General features: G+C 40.1%; 1 protein-coding gene across 2 annotated transcripts in view; it reads right to left on the reverse strand.

Annotated features, from left to right (window-relative positions):
* The window catches only part of CIT (citron rho-interacting serine/threonine kinase), a 68,587-nt gene that overhangs the window by 33,982 nt on the left and 13,604 nt on the right, over positions 1-21,001 (reverse strand). The window contains exons 9-18 of one of the 2 annotated variants that reach the window (XM_009868295.1): positions 19,238-19,418; positions 12,085-12,190; positions 11,070-11,213; positions 9,638-9,757; positions 5,982-6,152; positions 5,663-5,716; positions 5,043-5,096; positions 4,009-4,149; positions 3,522-3,647; positions 592-687 (exon numbers count right to left, since the gene is read on the reverse strand). In XM_009868295.1, the coding sequence (XP_009866597.1) occupies positions 592-687; positions 3,522-3,647; positions 4,009-4,149; positions 5,043-5,096; positions 5,663-5,716; positions 5,982-6,152; positions 9,638-9,757; positions 11,070-11,213; positions 12,085-12,190; positions 19,238-19,418 (1,193 nt within the window). The remainder of the gene's footprint in view (positions 1-591; positions 688-3,521; positions 3,648-4,008; positions 4,150-5,042; positions 5,097-5,662; positions 5,717-5,981; positions 6,153-9,637; positions 9,758-11,069; positions 11,214-12,084; positions 12,191-19,237; positions 19,419-21,001) is intronic. The other variant, XM_009868302.1, reaches the window with a different exon arrangement.

Genomic DNA, 21,001 nt, shown 5'->3' on the forward strand with positions numbered 1-21,001 from the left:
ACTGGCCAACATGCTGCAGGTTCCTTCAGAAAATCCTTACCCAGTGCACATATTCCTATTTCCCAATTTGTTTTTCCTAATTTTAGAAGGTGTCTATTTCTAACTGTTTGTTAAAGTCTTATGCTACCCTGGAAAAGACAAAAACAAAGTGGGTGGTTTCTGTGGCTTCTTGGAAGATGGTAGAGCTCCAAGAAGATGGAATTTCAGAAACGCTTAGTATTTGCTGAACTTAAACCTTGCAGGCAGGCTGTCTGAATACTCATAGAAAAGCATCAGTGGGAACTGAAAGCTTTTTCAGGATGCGAGATCAATTAAGTATTAAGTATTATTTAGTCGACAACAGTTAAATCACAATCAACAACTGCCTTCCTATAGTTCTGACTTCAAAAGTCAGTTGGAACACAGGTAAGTTATAATGGCATGGATGAGAAGAAAATCTTATTCGAGTCCCACCGAGCTCTCTGAACATTTCAGTAGTGCTAAGCAAGAAGGCAACTCATAAGACTAATCAGAGCCTAAAGGCAACTGTTTTGCCCTGAACTCATTCTACACACAAAAGCTTGTAGGATGATGATAAGAAGATATTTTTACTTTGAGTTTTTCCTCATAGAATTGTTCCTTCTGTTTCAGCTGCAACTCCAGATGTTGTGCTGCAATCTGAGCCTCACGATGCTTTTCTTCCAGCTCCTAAAAGCAGCAGAGATTTGCATTTAGACACAAAGAAATAGTAGGTGCTGTATGTGTTACACAAGTATCAAACATTCATTCATTCTCTTTTTTAAAGCTTCACACTATAAAAATCCCAAGACCAGGGCTGTTGTAGCAAAAAAAACCCCATTCTGAGAGCTGCACATCATCAGTTTTAATCTTTGCCTATTACTGCTGATGCATCTACTGCAGAGCAGGCAAACTGCTAAAGACAAAGATTTCTACTTCCAGTAAGAATCTCCATTTCCCAGTAAAATGTCCCTGAAGATAGGCCAAAGATGCTTTGCGAAAATAAGCAGTTATACACACTTTGTAACTGCAGCAGTATCACAGGCAGCTCAGATCTATTTTTAACAAGGTCTCTCACTTGTTTTCTCACAGAAGACCTCAATAATGGGACACTGCTGTCTATGCTTTTCATTCGACATTCACAGAGTGGGAATAGTATTTACTTTGTTATATTCACCAGGCAAATGTTGTCAGAATAAGTATTCATAAACTGCTTGGAAAATGAAAACCGCATGATGCAATATATATGGTAGAAGAGACCAGAAAATTTTTAGTCTATTTCACAACAGATGGTTTGACCCATGAACAGTAAGGAATTAAATAATTTTTTTATCTCGGAAGTCAGCTATTTCTGCTGCCTGACTACATTATATCCAGGATATACCTATAATCATTTCCAACAGGACACTTCACACGAGTTGAGCTTAGAACTTTACGCTCATTCACTGCCATATTTGCCATTCCAACTATTTCTTTAGAACAAGTGGCAGATCCAGGTCTGTCATTCGCTACCACAGGGCTGAGTCCTGCATAGACCAGTTCACATTTTGGGATGCATTCGGGTCTCCTGTCAGCCTTCATTACTGCACAGCCTAGGAAAACTCTCTGATATTTCCACTTTAGCTCTTTCATATTCTCTTTTCTGATCTTTCTCATCTTGAACACATACAAAGACTTTTTCGCTCCAGTAACTGCAGCAGACCTCTTTTTCCAGAAGTGAGAATCAAAGAGGAGGTTCACCAAAAGTAGGTCATCTACAGTGCCTAGTACCCAACGCTTCTGCTAGGAACGGAGATTGCTGCTTTTTGCAATTGAAATATGTCTCCCAGCAACAAGAGGGACAACTCACCTCCCCCAGAAGCCCACACATTCCAGGTCCTGGCAAAGAATCAGACAACCAGATCAGCAGCAGCTTCGAAGCTACCAGCATCAGACTGCTCATATCGTAGCAGAAGCTTCACCAGTTTCTGCAGTGGCACTTAACAGCCAGTGTGGGCTTAAAAAGGTAATTTCTTACCATTCCAGTTCTCACTTCCTATTCTCTATAGAGTGCTAACTTCGTTATCAGCATCAGAGCAGGGAGTTACACTTCCAAGCAGTAATAAGCATCTTCTCTAACTTATTTCTTACTTCTTAATCAGTTCTCTACAGACAGATCAGCAGGTACTTCTCAGGTACTGCTAGATGAAGGTACATGAAATCACTGCCTTCATTCAACAATTTCCACCTTATTCTATGCCATTCTGCATCTTCAGCTCCCCTCCTACCTTTCTATACCATAAAAAGTGTTTGAAGAGATCAACTTGAGGGAATGAACAGGGTAGAGGTAGAGAAAAATTAAAACTATTACCCTGTGCCCCCGGAACGAGAACTGCAATGGACTAGGAAAGACTCTATTTCTTCAGCTCCTGTTTGACTTTTTTATAAAACGCTTTTGTGTCTCTTCAACATTCTGTCAGAACTCCATGGAAACTATCTATAAGAAGAGCTAAACATATCCCGTGGTGTTAAACAATTAGTCGATATTTCTGCATTCCCTTCCAGTTTTTCCTCCACAGAGAACATAATCAAAGACAAGAGGCTTATGAAACAATTTGAAGGTTTTCACTATTTCTAAACATCAAGTTGGCGCTGTGCCCAGCGAAACCATAGTCTCCCACTTACCATGCACTCCTGTTATCAAAACAATTGAAGAGAAACAGCCCTACTAAAGAACTGCTTCTACCTCTTCTTGAGAGTGCTCAGCCATTCTGATGCTAAAGTCTACATATGCAGCTATTACCCAGAACAAGTCAAATTACCCAGAACAGGGTCGTTTGTTGACTCCAAATACAGTTATTTATATGTTTCCATTTGGCCTATCAATAAAATGTAATTATTTTTTTTCCCTTTTCATATGGGCCACACACAAAGAGAACTTCTGCTTCCTGTGCCAGTGAACTGGAAGTATTAGAAACACCCTCTGCTCTGTCCACTGTAGACTGACGTACCATCTCGCTATAAAGATTTAACAGGTTTAAAATGGAGAGAAACAAGAAAATGCCAACAGATAAGGTATGTTGGTGAAAATGGATTCCTGACAAATATTATCTTTGGAGATGAACAGTTTAGCTGACTAATTTCTCTCTGCTTCAAAACACAAGCATTTCAAGTAGATCTGACCTCTAAATTCCTTTGTAATTTTGTTAAAATCTAGATATCAATCTTTTTATTGCTGTATCCTGCCCTAGGAATTTTTTACTTCTGAAACAATCATTACGTAATTAATTTAAATACTACCAGGCCTACACAAAAGTGGTCCCAGGGAGAAAACTAGAATTCTTAAGGTACAGGAGTGAGTTTGTAACCAAAGGTGAAAAGAGAACTTGAGTGCTTAAGGTCTCTCCAGTGTGACTGGTATAAGAAACAAATCCCTTTATTCAACAATTTCCACCTTATTCAATGCAATTCTATGTCTTCTGTTCCTTTCCTACCCCTTTCTTACAAACTCTTACCCTTTATCTTTCATTTTCACCTCTGCTCACCAGAATTTTTTCGGCCATCTGTTGAATCTGTTGAGATTTAGTTTGAATATCTTCCTTTAGACGGTTTTCTCTTCGTTCCACAGTCTCTAATCTCTTCACTTGATTCTCCAGAGAATGGCGCCGTTCCTGTAATTATTAACTGCCATTTAGGCTACCCGACTTTGCATTTTCACAAAGCAACGAGTAGTTTCTAGAAAAATTCAGCTGAAGCAGTCAATATAAGGTTGTATTTGAAATCCTCATCATACCTCAAATCCCTTACGCTAACCACATATCCTTATTGACTCCTCACTGAAATTAAAAAGCCTCTTGGTTTTCTTCAAAGAAGCATAAGCTTTTTAATTAAAAATGGATTAATGTCTAGCATCACTTTCCCATTTATAGTTACTACTGGCACAGAGACTGTTCACAGTCATCAAGATGAGGGTTCCTAAACTGAGACACATCCCAATATCTAATTTACTCTCGATGAATATTCTCCACTCACCTCCGCTTCAAGTAATTTCTTCTTCATGCTTTCATTAGAATCTTCACGATTCTGCAGTTTCTCTAACTCCTTCTCAGCTCTCTCCTTTGCTTGACGGATATTCTGAAGAAGTTCAGTTGCCTCTGAGCTAGCTTTCACAGCCTAAAGGTCCAATGGAAAAAAACCCCAAGGTATTATAAGAGAAACATACACACTAAAACATACTCTGACTAAAACATTAGGAGAATAACGTGCTGGCCTACAGATAATTCCTTAGAATTAATGAAAGAAGAAAAGGGAAGGGGGGATTAAAACACAACTCGTTTGAAATACTAGAAGGACTATTTCTGCATTGTTTTGACCTCCTATTCATATCCTAGATCTCTAACCCTTGAAAAACCCCTCTCTCCGCAGGTGCTGAGTCTGAAAAGCTCTCTCAATGGATTATTACAACAATTCCTTTTCTTTTCTGCTGAAAGATCCCACTAAGAGTAGTTTCCCTACTGTTCTTATGGTGCTTTCTGAAGTGACATAGTGACCACAACTGCCAACACCAGATACTAGGGATTTCCTCCAGCTGACATTGCCAAGGTATTTTAATTCTGTTGTGAATCCTTACCATTCAACATTTTTACTGCAAATAACTGGAAAGTGATTTTGCAATTAAAACAGAGTATACTGGGAGATTAAACCAAGCCCAACACATATTTTGCTCATGAGGTAACAAAATCTGAATCTTGTCTTCAGAAGCAGAGAATTAGTGCACCACATACAGCATGCCCAAACTGGCCTTTGAAATTAGACTTTCTCTACACTACTCCAGTTCTGACTCAGCTTCATTTGTAAAAATAAACACTGTTGACACATCTCAAGAGCCAAAAGCGTATCGGGAGCACCAATGATTTCAGATACCAGTTCCCTCCTGCTTTTCCTTATCATCCCTCATGCTATGACTAATTCTATTTTTGAGGATAAAACAAAGTGCATCCCTCCTCTGCACTAAGGTTTCAGTGGAAAATCTTGTGGAAAATTCACTCTCACCACCCAGACATTACCTTTGTCAGCTTTTCCTGCAGCTCCTGGATTTTGGCTTGCTGCTCTGTATTGATCTACAGTTAAATAAAAAGATGGTGGGGGGGAAACTGTCATAAAACAAAGGAGGAAAAAATGCTTTCTATTTATGACATTATATTTATTTTAGTTCACTTCTCAAAAATCTTTGCTTCTCCCTATAAAGTCCAACACACCAAAATGTTCCTTGGCAATTCTACTCCCATTTTACTAACTTCTGGTTGATTTAATATTTTGATCAACAAGAAGACTGCTCACCGTGAGAATACTCAGAATTCGTTTTATTTTTCATGTTCTATTCTTTATTAATAAAGAATCCCCTTATGTGCCACTAACCTAAGTCCAAATTCAGATTATGCACAATGGCCTGGTTTTGCCTAGCTTCTGAACACAATCCACTAAGAACAGGATATCCAGACACAGCTCTACATCGAATCAGAAAGAATCATGAATCACATCAAGAAAAAAACACTTTGAAATCATTGAAATAAAACAGCGAGGGATGTGAAGCTGTGCATGCCATTGACTAGTCCGACATTCTTGGTTTCTGTGCATAATGTGAAAGACCCAGAAATTAAAATTCCAGGACACTGAACTAGCATACCTTCTCCAATTTGGAATACAACTCTCCTGCTTCATTTTTGCCTTGGTCTTTAACCTGTAACTTAAATATAAAATATATAAAAGTCTCAGGAAAAGTTGCAGCACACTGGTCTTCTATGCAGTCATTATCTCAAGCAATTTAAACACAAGCAGTTACACGAAGTATGAATTACATTATTCCAAGTGTACAACTGAAAGGCATTTTGTCTTAGTTGTACAAACCACACTAATCTTAGGAGGACATACACACAGCACGGGCGTGTGCGTAAAACAGCACTGGAAATTCAAGCAAGCCCCCTCTCCTTTGAAGTCTAGACTACCTTCTGCAATTTGTTGTGACATTCAGTAGCTTTACGTTTGAATTCTTCAGCTGCCAGTCGGGACTCTCTCAACTCTGATTCGTAAAGATCACTACGTCTGCGAGCTGAAATAAGATCCTCTTCTAATTGATTCATCATCAACCTCATTTCTTCTACTTGAGCTTGATATTCCTGTAGTTGTGGTGGAGGGAAAAGGTATTACATTTTAGAGGCAACAGGGGAAATACTCAGAGCAGCAGATCCAAGAATACTGATTGCAGGCAAGAGGCACGTTTAAGAACATGCGGAAGAAAAGTAATGTACAAAATAAAACAGCAAGAGCTAAATAAAATAACAAATTCGTGGTGTTCTGGTTTGACTTTTGCAATTTCAAGTCAATACCTCTGGAAGTCAAAGCATTGACTTTTTGAGTGCAGAAACACAGACATACATCTACAACGAATAATAAAAATGACTTACATTTCTAATTTCTGAAACAGAAATGTGCCTTTGAGTTGATGTCTCTACTAAATGCCCAGATGCTCCCTCAAGATATATTTTCTCAGGCTGATAACATGACAATTACCACAGATCTGCACAGCTTGGGTAAAAGGAAAGAAGGAGAAGCAGAGGGGTAGCATGCTGCGGCTTCTAGCTCTGTTATTTTCTCTTGACAGAGTTGAAAAGGATCACATTGCTCTGCCTGGGAGACAACCTACCATCAAATATTAACTTCAAAAATCTGTCTAAAAATCACATTACCCATAGAAGATATTTGCCTATATAGGCAGAAATAATTCCCCATGCAGTACACTACAAGATAGGGCATTTGGATGGGGAAGGTGTGAGAAGAAAAGAACATTTGAATGGACTAGCTCTGTGAGACTGGGTACTGAGACCAGCTTGTGACATTGTTTCTCGTATCTTCACTGGAAAAAATAATTGTGTTTATTTAGCATTTACTACATTCTCTAAGTATACATTTTGTGAAATTACTTTCAACAAAACAAAACAAACCCATAACAAAAACCAAGACTGAAGTATTTTTTATGAAGCTGAGAACAAGTAGAAAACAAGCACATCGAGATCTAGGAAAAAAGCTTCTGAAGGACTGGCAGTGGGGGAGTCTATCTTTCTTCCCAGCATCTCACAATCCGCCTGACTACGCCCATATTCAAACGAGTAACTTGTCTCATGACAAAAATCAGGTTTGTCATCGCTCCTTCCAGTCAGGCAGCTGCCTCGAGTTAGACAAGTGACTGCATAAACACTGGCCCTAATGTCAGCCTGGGATTCTCTAGCAACAAGGAGAGTTTATGCAGCTAAATAAGCCGGGCCTTTAACAGATTGCTTTGCTATCCATTACAAGGAGCATGGCACAATGGCTCTTCGGTTTGTCATCCCAAAATTGGTTCTCCAGTTTGTAAGGCAGACAAGAGACCTACACTTCCCCGTTAGTCTCTCTGCAGATGATCTTAGTTTCTTGCTGGAAAGAATTACAGCCTTTTTATAATAATACATTCACTCAAATATTTGTTTCATATAAATCCATTTGTGAATAAAAAAGATAGAACGGTTTGAAGGAATACGTGTTCTGCTCAGAAATCATAATTTCTTAAGACTTTGTAAAATACTCAGATTTTACACCAGCAAACACTTGGCCACAGAATTACAGGTATGACTACCACAGCTGCCACTGTGAAAATGAGTGTTTGGGAAGGGAGGAGAATGGGGAGGGAAAAAGAGAAGAAAGGAGAGGAGATAATTAGTAATATTTCAGTTTTTCTTGTTTCTTCACGTTTGCAAGATTATCTTTGAATAAATCTCACAGTCAGGTCAAAGGAGCAGGCAACATCATTCAAGGCAACACAGAAGAACACCTTTTGCATATGTGTTGGTCATATTTTAAAAACTACTGAGATGTACTTAAGCGCATACTAATGGACAGGCAAAGCTCAGGGCACATACCTGAAGCAAATCACACCAGGGTAGCTACACACAAATGAGTGGGCCTTCCAAAAAATAGAGGTTCTGATCTGTTGCAAATTCACCCATTTATATGGGTCTTCATCAAGTAATGACCAGAACACAGGTTTAGTTTAAAAAACCAAACAAACAGAAACAACAAAAAAAACCCCACCAAAACCAGCCAAAACCCAAACACACATTCCCCCCGAACAAAAATAAACCACAAAGCCACCGCCTCTTCTCAAGTATCAGGGTTAAGTCAAACCTACAGTCTTGTCCTGAAAATACCAAATGCCTAATTACTGGGTTTTGAAGATTCTGATTTGCTGTTACTTTCACTCATTCCCTCTCAAATTTCAGGTTTTCAAAAGCAAAACTCTAAGAGACTCTTCCATTTCACCTCTCAGTTCTCTCTGACTTAAAAATAATGATCCAAGTCTTTAATGGCAAAGATCCACCTGCTGGTATGAGTCAGCAAAACCATCCCTGCACATTTTCTTGCGGTTTCAGATAGCCAAGAAGACCACCCCAGATATGAAAGTCTGCAGGACATTATAGATTTATTTGTTGACCTAAGCAGCATTTTTATGTCACCATGAATCTTCACAAGCCAAATTAAGAGATTCTGGGGCAAAATACTTGACTGAGAATTACTTGCATTATTTTTCCTCTGTTACGTGCTTCTGTGCTGCCTAAGAATCTATCGCTATTTATCATCACTGAAAATGTTCACATTTCAATAATTTAAGCAAGTTTGCCAACAAAGCACCAGAATCACAAACTAATGAGCTTTCGATCCCTTGTATTACACAAAACCACCATCCAGAAGAGTGCTGAAGAAGTCTGTGGAGGCCTGCTACATCCAGAGGGTTGGTTTTGCATTTCATTACTTTTTACATAAGAGCTGCTCATGTCTGGAGAATTATTGCCAAGGTTTCTGAGCTTCCTTGTCTCAAACACTATGAAATTAGTGTTTGTAAAGTGCTTTGAAGATGAAAAACAACAGATAATTGCAAAGAATTGCTTGAACATCACAGCAAATTTCAATTTCTTCTTCTCAATACAATATGTTGATATTAATTCATAAAACTGAAGGGATTCTGTCTTGTAGAGTACTTTAAATCCTAAAAACAGCCACATTGTCACCATATTTTCATTTAATTTTGACGCTTTTTTTATTATGAACAACTGTATGGATTAATAAATTTTCAATGTTCCTCTCATGGAAAAAAATTATGAACATTTACTTTGCAAATAGATTAAATTAGGAGAAGAACAGGCAACTCAGATTCTATTTTCAAAGACTGTCAAGCATTTTAAATGGCCAGATAAGAAAGAAAATAATAATAATTAAAAAAAAAAATTAAGGCCAGCTCAGTTCTTTCCCAGGTGAAGACTCATTAACTTGTCCTGGCCATTTAAAATGGATAGTGTATTTCTAATGCAGCATATTACTACCTGAGCTGGTTTTACAGACGCTTTGCCTATAAAACTTTCAGAACTGGGAAAAGAAACTTGGAGTGTGGAGTTTGCGCTTACTTGCAATACACACAAAAGTGTAATTTTGGTGCTTCCTATCGGTTAAGGAACCATGTGAAAACACAGAGACCAGGAGTCCTCAACAGCCTACCGCCAGAAACCGTAATCCCGGCGAGAGAGCGGGAACACGCCAGGAGTGCCTGTTCTGCTCCCCGAAGCAGCAGACATACCTGTTCTTTGATCTCTTGCAGTTTTCGGCTTTGCTCTCTGATATCGTGGAGTAGCTGTAGTGCCTTATCATCTTCCTGAGACACCTCCATCCGTGCCTGCTCCAGGCTTCGCTTTAAGCTCTGCAGAAAGCAAAATGTTCCATACATAGTCTTGGTTTTTCAGATGGCTGTAGAAGACAGATCCTTAGCTACACAAATGCCTCCGTAACTGCAGCGAGGCATCGAAAAAACCAAGACACCAATGACGGAACCCGAAAGAAATTCACGGCCAGTGCTGTTTACCTGGATAGAAGCAGCCTATTTTACAAACACTCTTTACTACACTTAAAACTTAGTTCAAATCTCTACTTACTCACATCAAGTTTAAAGACAAAAAACAGAGATCACAAAAGGCATCCATTATTGACAGCATTTATCTATATTTTATCTAGCACTATTTATTCACAACCTAGATACAATCTTTCATGTTACCAACAAGTCAATCAATTTTTCTTGTTGCCGTTAAGCGAGTTCAATCCTTTATCATCATTAAACTTCTACAAAGGACAGAAGAGTTGCTTCCTTATCTCGCCACATACCCTACCTGCAAATTTTGACAGACCAATGGTCCTCCTATCAGCTGTGTATTACTCTTCAACAGAAAGATGCAAACTGAGTTTTATTCATTTACCTGTGAGCATTTGGTATAGGAAAATCACTTGGCCCCATTTTAAGATACACTTCCCAACAAGCAAAACCAAAAGAATTGCTTTTCTGCTCTCTGAAACAGAGTATCATCCAGATTTTTGTTCTTGGTATAAGAGAGAAAATAGAATATTATATCCAACTGGAAATACACAGACTATTAACTAGAATGAAAATATTCTCACTGGAATCTTGCCAGGACAACTGGGCAAACATTCCAGCTCCCATGAAAAATGCCAAATAATATTTAAAGATACAGTTTTAAGGCCTCATTTTTATATTCTAACTCAAAAATAGCACCTGTCCTAGTACCATCCCTGACGTTATCCTGGGGAACTGTATCACTTGGAACACCACAGGTGGAAGGAGGCAACCTCTTCGGTTCCTAATTCTCTTACATGTCCTTCAAGATTCCTGTCTAGGTACTGACCAGGCCCCATCATCTGGCCAAGAAACCTGCAAGAAGTCAAACCCAAGCATGTCCTAGCACAGCCAGTGAGACAAACATCACAAACAGTTTCAACAAGACCAGAACAAAAGTTATTCCTGCACATTCTAAGCACACAACCATGAATAAAACTCTCAAGCAAGCCTCTGCAAACAGTTCAGGGCTCCATGTTCAACAGATAACCTCTCACATACTATTTTCTCTCCATCAAGCACCCCACTGAAACCATGATGGAAGAGAAAGGCGAAGACCAGCAGATTTCAGGCCTTCAGAGCTGAAAGGACTGGTGTAAGGGCTCACACTGCATTCTGTGATATAGGTGGCCAGGTCCTGCTCCAGGAGGGATCGCTGGGTCTCAGAGGCTTTCAGTTCCACCTCCTTTTGGCTAAGTACAGCCTCCACCTCTGACACTCTCCGGTGCAACCGCGTCATTTCCTGCTCCATCTGCAATAAATATCAAGAGGTTATAAAGGGGGCTTCAAAAACTTTGTTAGCTGCTACTTTCAGAGCTCTCTTTGCAAGGAATTTGTCTCCAAGAGACTTCTAGCTATGTTTCTCCAAATGGTGTTTAAATTCCAATACCATTGTCTCTGCTCCAGGAATGCACAGTTCTTCTTATGGATAAGTAGTAAGTCTAAGTCACCCCATTCATTCAAGCTGCTTGTTCATATTCAGTCATTCTTCGAACCCCAGTTAGCAAAGAAGACACAATCATTTTTCACCTGACTTGCAGAGATGGGTCACTTTAACCTTATCCCAAATCCATGCTGGACCAGAAGACAGTTTCCCCCCATCTCCTTTTCAGGAGCAAATGGTCACATCCAGAACAGAGCAGGGAGAAAAGTAATCGAACTCTCATAAAAGTCTCAAACAAGCAGTAGGTTTTAAAAGACTCCACCGGGTTCCCTTTCTTGGAGCACAGCAACTGTTACAAGACGTTCACCATAACCAGCGATGTGACAACAGTTATGTAAGTAGAAGCTGACGAGTTAGGCAGAGAACCTCAGAACAGTACTGCTGTAATTGTGCATACGATGAAGAGGCACGGCCCGCAGGAAGAAGCAGTCGTCTGTGTCACGCTGAGAAAAGGACTGTTTAAAATCCAGAGCCGCTTCTCGTTAAGATAAAAGTATCTACAGCAACAGCAGGGCCTAAATTCATCTCCCTTTGTACTGGACAGGAAGCCACCTCACTGAAGGAAAAGCATTTTGCCCACCACGAGTCTGGATGATCAGCAGCATCTGACAGATCCCTGGACATACAGTGGTTGCAGATTCCTGGAGCAATGGAGATGGCCAACCGCATAAATAAATACCTTGTGACACTTGTCCTGGACTTCTTGGAGTTCTTTGCTCTTGAGAAGAAGTTTCTTTTCCATGGAGCTGACCTTGACTGGAGAATCCACACTTGAAAAAACAGATCTAAAAGAGCAAAGCCAAACAGCACATGAATATAGGCGAAAGGTACAGAAAACTGAATTTATGCAGCCTTGGTCAAGTCGTTGGGTACTTACTTGTACCAGGATAAAAGAAAGGTGCAGCAATCACAGTCTAAGTCAGATCAGACATAGCATAAAACCTGGTGACAGTATATCATTATTAAATAATCCATGTGTACGTCCAGATACAATATTAATATTTTCCACCAGTGACTTTACGTCAGAGTGCAAAACAATACATCATAGCAACATTTTTGCATAAATTGTACCACTTGTAAGTGTAACAAAAACAAAGAATAAATTCAATGTATTAATTTTGAAAGATAAAGTTTTCAGAGTATTACTTTTCATTTTGTACTTTATTTTTAAACAGGTTTTAAAATTGGAATCAAAGTACAAAATCCTAAAATCCTTAACGTGTCATAATCTGCACCTTAGTTAAGTTCTGTGAATCAAAATTCAACTGAAACTTTCCTAACTCGATTCATATGATCCCTATGAACTCAATCAATATCAATATGATTAGTCACACTGCAGAACTTCAGAGTTCCACCTCCAAGTAATTTTTTTTCCTGAGACACAGCTTTACTCTTCCAAACAATTTGACTTCAGAAAACCTGGGGAAAACATTTACATATTATTAAGCTTTCTGTCTAATTGGGACTCAACATTTAAGAAGTTTTCCATTTCTGTTAGCCTAAATTCTTCTAGAAAAGGATAGGAAGCCACTTAATGTTTTGGAGCATATTTTTAGTGCTTCGCAGACTTAAATATGCATTGTGCAACCAAGAATAATTAAGTACGTGCATCGAAACATAATTTCAAATATCATATTCTCCCTTGCATGAAATGATTCAAACCAGATATTTAAGCAGTGAATGCTGGAACCAGCATTAACTGATAGATGAAAACACAGAAGTACAATGGAGGTGCTAATAAAAGATCATACAGTCTGCCCACACACTGCTTTCTGCTTCTCCTGGCCACAGTTTGGTATGCAGCCAGTTACCCCACGGAGAGAAATGAGCTTTGAGCAGCTCTCTGCATATAGCCATACGCCCACACGCAGCAGCACAGTCTCTTCTTAACACCAAGGAAAGTTTCATTCCATCACCACCATTTTCTGTGAAAAATCTACTCCGTAATCCAAACAGATATGCAGGAGAGTCACACACACAAAAGAAAAGACAGACAGACATGGATTTCTATAAAAATGCTGCAGGAACGTGTCTGTATCAAAATAGATCTTCAGCACCAGCACCTTAAGCAGTCATTAGGAAACACAGGTTTGATATTAGCAAACAAATGCAGCAGCATCCATCAATTCTGTCTTGGAAGGTCAAAAATTAATATTTCTTCAGAAACTTGATATGGAAAACCTTAGAAGAATCTTGCGTGTCAACAACAAAGGTATGATCAGGGCTTAATATAAAACAAATGTTGAAAGCGAATGCTTTTGTAAAGGGTTCCTTTAGTCCTGATCCAATCAATCCGATCTGTCAATTACCATATTTAAAAATCAATTTATAAAGCATGTCTATACTCCTACAGAGGAAAGGCAACCATCTGAGGAAGATGCATATTAAATCCCGTAACAGCTGGGTGTACAAACAAGGCTAAAAATGAATAGTTGAGAAAAGCAGTCTAAAAATACAAATTAAAGCTCAAATTAACTAAAAAAGACACTGAGGAATCTGCTTTAAAATGTTAATCAAATATATGTAAATAGCTGCAAATGTGTACCAAGACAAGTCTGAAAATCTTTTTATAAGAAAAATTTAGCTTTACAGACTGAACTGTACTGGCTAAAGCAATTTCTTTTTTTTTTTTTTAAATTATAGTTTCAGCATTAGCCATCACCTTTTTACAGCTACTCTTTTCAAATCTGAGACAATCCCTAGCTCTCACAGGCCTGGTTTTATTTGCTGCTTCTATTTCACCTCCCTGCAGGGGCTGATTTCATTTGTTATTTTCCCTCGTTCATCTGATTTGCTATTCAAAGAACCGGAGCCTAATGTTACGGGCACCATTTTGCATTTGGAAATTCTCTCCAGCGAGGCAGCGTAAAGCATCAGTACGTGCTGCGACCGAGGAGGCAAGAGGCCAGCTGGAGGCAAGAAGATGGGAGCTCTGGAAGGACATCCCGGCCAGCTGGGATGGGACAGTCACACTCCCCCAAGTTTGAATTTCCTTAGGTGGCCGTAGAGGGAGCTGCTCCTCAGGGTTGCTGTCAGGTTTGTAAGGAAAGAGAAGGCTACAAATGAGAACTACCAGCTTTCTGTCGGGAGGGAGGAAGAAATTCCTTAAAAATATGTGTTCTGGTGACACAACGATTTTCTTGCTATGGAAACTGCATGTCTTATCCCCAAGCGAAGCTGACTTCAGTTAGCACTGGACACGCGGTTTTTAAGAGATGCTCTTTGCCAGTAATTCTTTCCTGTGTACAAATGATATTAGAACCACTTTGTGAACATCCATACAACCTTCAAAGTATCAGAAGGGGAGCAGACAGAGGAAATCAAGAGAAATGGAATACTGACTAATCTAATAAGCCTTGTCATGGTGATATAAGCTCTCAACACAGCATGACAAGATGGAAAATATCCACATTGCTGGGACACTCACATTCTTCTTCACTCAGCATCATCTCAGAAATTAAACACATACAATGCAACATCAAAAGCCATGATGCAAAGCTATCATTCAGGTTGGTATCATCTTTAATTAACTGCTACATCTGAATCAATTCTCTTAGCACAACGGAGTAGTTTCTGCTGTTTCCTCCAAAGTGTGGGGAAAAAAATAATTAACAAAGGGTTACCAGCATAAATGCACGAGAAAATCGCAATTAAAGATCAAAAAAACCCAACCAAAGTCAAGCCTATAGCACCAAGCATTGACAGCACTAGCTGTGCCAATTTACTTTCAAAAGAGGCGCTGCCTGCACGACTGAAAAACAAGTCAGCTCCGAGCTGACTATCCAGTGATTTCACAGCTCCATCAGCAACAGCCTCAAGCAGCAGAGCTACGAGAAATGGTGCTCGTTGTGTAAAAGCTCCTCCAGTCTTAACATGGCTCAGATGAAGAAGAAAAATAAGAGCATGACTACAGGAAAAGCTAGAAGATGATTCCGGAGTGTCCAACCTCTGTCTTTACCTCTCGTGTGCATCGTTCCTCGTACTTTCCTTTGTCCTTTTCTGCCACTCTCATAACCCCGACCTCAACTGGGCTTCTTCCTTCTCACAACGATCGTCACCATCTGTCCTAATCCTGGCCCCCACACAACATGCCCGTAATCTCATCCCCCGTCCCTCATGCTCTATTCTTTTTAGCATTATACTCATCTCTACTTCCGCCCCCTCGTAAATGCTTGCTCAGGCCTAAAAAAAACCCACCAGAAACAAACAGTGATACCATCAATCTGTGAATAGAGCTAGCTGAAGCAAAGCATATTTTTGGTATGCTCATCCTGTGCTTCCTCTTTAATCTATCTTTGGTGAACGAGTTTACCAGAACCTGACGAACCGTTGGAAGAAATCAGTAGTCCTTCTTATTGGAAGAATGGCCCATTTTAACTGTAATTATTTTATAATGACAATTCAAATGCATATAAAATTTTTAAATTAAAAAAAATATATGTACCAGCAATTGAGATTAGGTACTAGTCCCACTGTCAGCCATGCCTGCGAATCTATCTCTAGGTTCTGGTCAACACGTATTTTGTTTTAACCTAAATTTTGTATCATAAGTACTCAAGGTCCTTTAGCTCCAGTCTAAGGGAGAACTGAGGCCATCAAAAATTTACATCATTTTTTTATTAGGCATTTTGGTATATTTTGTTAGGGTTTTTTATTAGGTATTTTGGTATATTTGGTTAGCCCTGGATTTGTAAGGTATTTATCTTATGCTTTAGGGCTTCTGTTAGTCACCTCCAAAGGATAAGAACAATTTCCTTTCACCACTTCATGCCTATTTCTGGCATCTCAGGGTTTTTCTCACTTGTGCTAAGCATGGCAGATCAGCCCTAGCTAGGCACAGGAAGGAAGGTAGGGCTGGCTTTTAACAGAATTAAACTCTCAGTTGCCTGTTACCTTGTCACAGTCACACAGTCACAGCCAAAGCAGCAGCCAAGATTTGAAGTCACACAGGCATTTCCCCCCAAACCAAGAATTCAGAGGCCATGATGGGAGGAGGAGTTAGTTTGTCCTCTGCAGCCTGATCCCATTTCTTGGAATTGTACAGGTGATTTCTTTACCAAACACTTTGCTAGTATAGGGACCTATGACATAAGAATTGCCCTTGATTTCTCCCGATTCCCTCCTACAACACATTGTGGTCATGCCTTTTACTCTCATGTTAAATCTTACATTTGTTACAGGGTCACAAATTCTTCCCAAAAGTCATGGTATGGGGCAACATACGGAACATTTTAATTCAATGGACCCTTCTAAAGTACACACTGACTACATAATTTCTGGCAACAGGTCCAAGGGACTTAGGTAAAACCTTCTAACCCTAAGTGGTTGGGCAAAAGAGGAGAAAGGAAAACAGAACTTCTTTATCCTTCCTCTGTCCAATTTTTTTAACTGCCTTTCCTCTGAAGTACTTGAAATTCCCAGCTCAGCTATGGCTTGTTACTGCCCAGTGAACAAGGGCAAGAGTATAAGCCTAAACTTTAAAGCTCGGCAGCCCTCAAATTAAAAGTGATGAAAGTTTCAAGGCCCTTGGGACTGGCATTCTGCAGTCGCCTGGCCTAACTGGGAGCAGCAGGAGAGGCAGCCGAGCTAGCACGCTGCAGACACAGGAAAACGGATCTGCATCACTTAGCAACCGTAAGGGTTAGACTTTCCGATGAAAGATTCTAAGAAGAAAAATTCTGGGCTGATAAACTTGGTGACTTCAGACCTTCCAGAGAAGACATCCCAAAGATTCACAATAGATAAGCCTGCCCCCCACTCACTGTTCTCTTCCCCATCTAGGATTTGATATTCAAGCTAGTGTGGACAGGAACAGTACTTCATTTTCTCAGGTAAAACAGATACCACACAGCATTTTAGAAGAAAGACGTTATCTTTATGCCCCAGCGTTGCAGTGATACTGAGAATAAACTAGTCCTGCATTATTTAAATACAGATATTTTCAAGTCTCTTTATACTCTGCGATATTTAAGTCACCTTCTTAGAACAAAATGTAAGTATTCCATGATTCTATTTACTGCTTAAAATATCAAAGTGTATTTATCAAAATCTCATTAAAAAAAAAAGAAACTATTAAGATCTACTTAGATTAAAATTGTTTTAGGGAAAATTAAATACATGATGTCTTTCTGTTCCGGCTCAAAAAAACCCAGGCCACAGCAAGCGGAAATTTTGCTTCAATCAAAATTTCTCCAGAGCACATTGATCTTGATATCTTTTCCCCTACCCCTTCCCATCTATTACCAAAATTCAGACATAACTTCAACACTCATTTTCAGTACTAACTCCACAAAGAAAGCAGAGCAATCAATCTGCTGTATCTATACTACTTTTCAGTCTTCGACCTGCAGCGCAGTTACACCACTGTTCCTGAGACTTTACCTCACACTCGTCTTCAGTTCCAGTCCTGGCCCCCGATTACACAGACATTTTTACCACACACACAGAGTCACTGTTGAGCCTCTCCTGACTGTTACATGAATGGTCCTGTAGCCTTGATAGAGGGATTGCAGTTCCCCAGGCAGAAAATGTAACACCATAAATTATTTCTAAATCACGATAGATTTTAACCCCAGCTATCTACAGATATAACATCCCATTTTTCTAACTCTGCTGACAACATTAGATCATTTCACTAAAATAATACTTTTTTTGTTGTTATGTCCTCTCCCTTCCTTCCTCTTTTGTCATAAAAGCAACTCTGCTGAGGAATGATAGTAAAAGATTCTGTTTTTATTGCCAGCATAACCATCATATAACCTTGATTCACGGTGTTGGCAAGATCAAAGATGTCAACAGTAACCCCAGATTCGGTTACACGCTTACCGCAGAGCAACTATCACAACCAATATGACAAAAAAATGAAAACTTGATTAAGATAGAATGACAGCGAAGTCCCTGGAGGGAACTAACTAGCAGCAGTGAACGATGGTTGACACGAAAACATAACGCCTTAGTGCATTGAGTCACTAACCCAGCTAAAGCCATTGCATTCCTGAGAGGCCTCATGATACTGAGGTAAGGACTTCTCAAGTTAACATACTGCACTAAGACTTTTTCAATAGCTCTGTCATCAAAAACTAACCACCCACCACACCAAATGGTTTATACCGTGCTATTTATACTCTTCTTTTTCCCCAACTCCATTCTCTTGGAAAGCACATTTTCTTTCAATTGAAAACTATTCTTTCTAGCTCTTTACCTCCCTCCACAAACACAGATCCTGCACACTCCTCCTGAATCTCCCGTCTCTTAACACACAATACAGCAATGCCCAGTCTTCGTATCTAATGCGACCCAACAGCACAGGCAGCTGCCATGAAGCTCCTTCTCTTGTTCACTGACCCATCACTGCACATTCCCGGATTCTTGGAGCTCCGTTTCTGTGGATCACTGATTCAGCCTCACACATCCCCAGCACTCGGTGCCCACTCTCTGACACAATAAAATAACACACACCCCCCTTCCATCTCTGAACTCCTCAATATTCACCTTCTTTCAGGGATCTGCAGCATCACAAATGCAATCACTTAGTGCTCCCTGGTTAACAGCAACAACTAATTCGAAGTATCTGAACAACAATTTTAACAACAACTGGTTTAGAATCAATCTTTGCACCCCTTTCTCTCCCACTCATCTCAGAAATAATCACAGAACGGTAGGACATGCACAAGCCATAGCAGCAACAGATATAGCCAGAATCTGGCAGCCTCCCTAAGGCAGAGTACCGGCCAGTTAAAACAGCTTTTCCCCCCACACACACCATTCTCACTGTAACAAACCTTCGTATTTTTCCAGTGGTCCTATCCACCTAAGCAATAATTCCTACTTACTCTGATTTGAGGATCCCTAATGCCTTGACGAATGAAAACCCCACAAAAGGCAAATCTTCACCCGAGAAGCCTGCTGGGTTCAACTGGCGCGTAGAGGATAAAACCCGGGAATTCTTCTCTGGTTCATCAAAATTTGAGGTGTCATCATCAGACTTGAGAGTAGGGACGAAGGGGGGAGGAGCTGGTGAAAAAAGCAAGAAGAAAAGACAAAATTCAGCTACAGTTCACTCTGCCACAGTCCCACTCATTCAGTGCTTGCAATGGCACTGCAGCTCCTGCTTTTAGTCTTGCTAACACAAGCAGACCGAGCTGCTGCTCTCAAATGGTATTACAGCAACAAGAGATTAACCCTTAAGCTACCAACATGGCTACCACTCTGCAGGCAGAATGTCTCCCACACTGATTAAACTGGGGTTTAGGTTGGGATTTGAGATTGTTGGGCTTGGCATTGGTGTTTTGGGTTTTTTTCAGGCAAGGGTGGTCTTTTTGAGCACATACATTGTGTTTAATCAAAGCATCAGCCTAAGAAAATCATTACTGTGATATACCTAAAAGTCATTCAATTCTAATTCATCTAGAAAAAGACAATGTCTCCAACCTATCCAATTAGTGACACGACAGGAAAATGTAGCCCCATCCTTGTCCAGTCAGGTAAAGGATATATCTGCCCTTTAATGCTATCAGCAAACTTCCCAGCATGGGCTTCTAATCAACAGCAATCTGGTCTTTCTCCTGGAAGATTCTAATAAAGTATAGCTACTAGAACGTACTTGGTCTTTAGGAGGAGAAGAAATATCAGTGAGATTTTATTTCTCTAAAGGAGCTTGCTAAAGATCTGGAACTCTTGTCGGGACACCACTGCAGTCTGGCTCTGATACAATCGGCTCTGAAGAGAGGTATAAGTAGCAGGAATCACAGTGTATTTCTTATTATAATTTCTAAATCAGTAGCACTTAACTTGTTAAGCAGTTGTTTAATTTCATCTGATTTTCTCATATTTGCTACGGTTTAATTAACTGAGAGAACAAAAGAACAAGTTCTTCTCAATGATGTGCAGCACCCGAGCTACCTGCTGGCTTGGCTACGTGTGTGGAAGGAATGAATGCCAAAGCCTGCTGTGCAATTCCTACCTCATTGAAACACTTTTTCTAAGCTTATTTTTTTTTATTCCATCCCTCGGGTCTTCACTCACTGCAAATCTTTTTTTCGCTTCTATAAAGGAGACAGCTCTTCAGTCAGCGGCTAGAACACAGCCCATTGTCACAAGCTGATGGAAGCAGAGTGTGCTAAAACCGTTACCATGGCTCCAGTACAGCTCTCCTGTAGCTGAAGGGCTGATGAGAACCGAGAAGAACCAAGAACCGGGAGCAAACGTTACAACCCCTGCAGTGCAGGCTCCCTGCCCCTCACTCTGCGTGCTCGGGGTTTAACCCTACCTGCCCGCAGTCGTGACAGCTGCTGCTGCTGCTCTGACTGACGGGGGCAGACTGAGTCACGGCTGGAGCTTGCTAGCTCCCTCTAGGTCGCCAAAGCTTTTCGCAGCCCAATTCTTAACTCTTCATTCTCTAGGCAAACCCATGCTTCAGCTACCCACCAGACTGGCATTAATAGCCCAGGAAGAAAAAATAATTAAAAAAAAAAAAAAAATCAGTCTGTATAAACTGCCAAATCACAACTGCACATCCAGGCTTTGTTAGCAGCTCCCCGAGGAGCCATCCCGACGCCGCTGCCAAGCAGGGAAGTGAGAAGAAATTCCACGAAGCA

This window comes from Apaloderma vittatum, unplaced genomic scaffold (genome assembly GCF_000703405.1).
Source record: "Apaloderma vittatum isolate BGI_N311 unplaced genomic scaffold, ASM70340v1 scaffold38570, whole genome shotgun sequence".
Taxonomy (NCBI): domain Eukaryota; kingdom Metazoa; phylum Chordata; class Aves; order Trogoniformes; family Trogonidae; genus Apaloderma; species Apaloderma vittatum.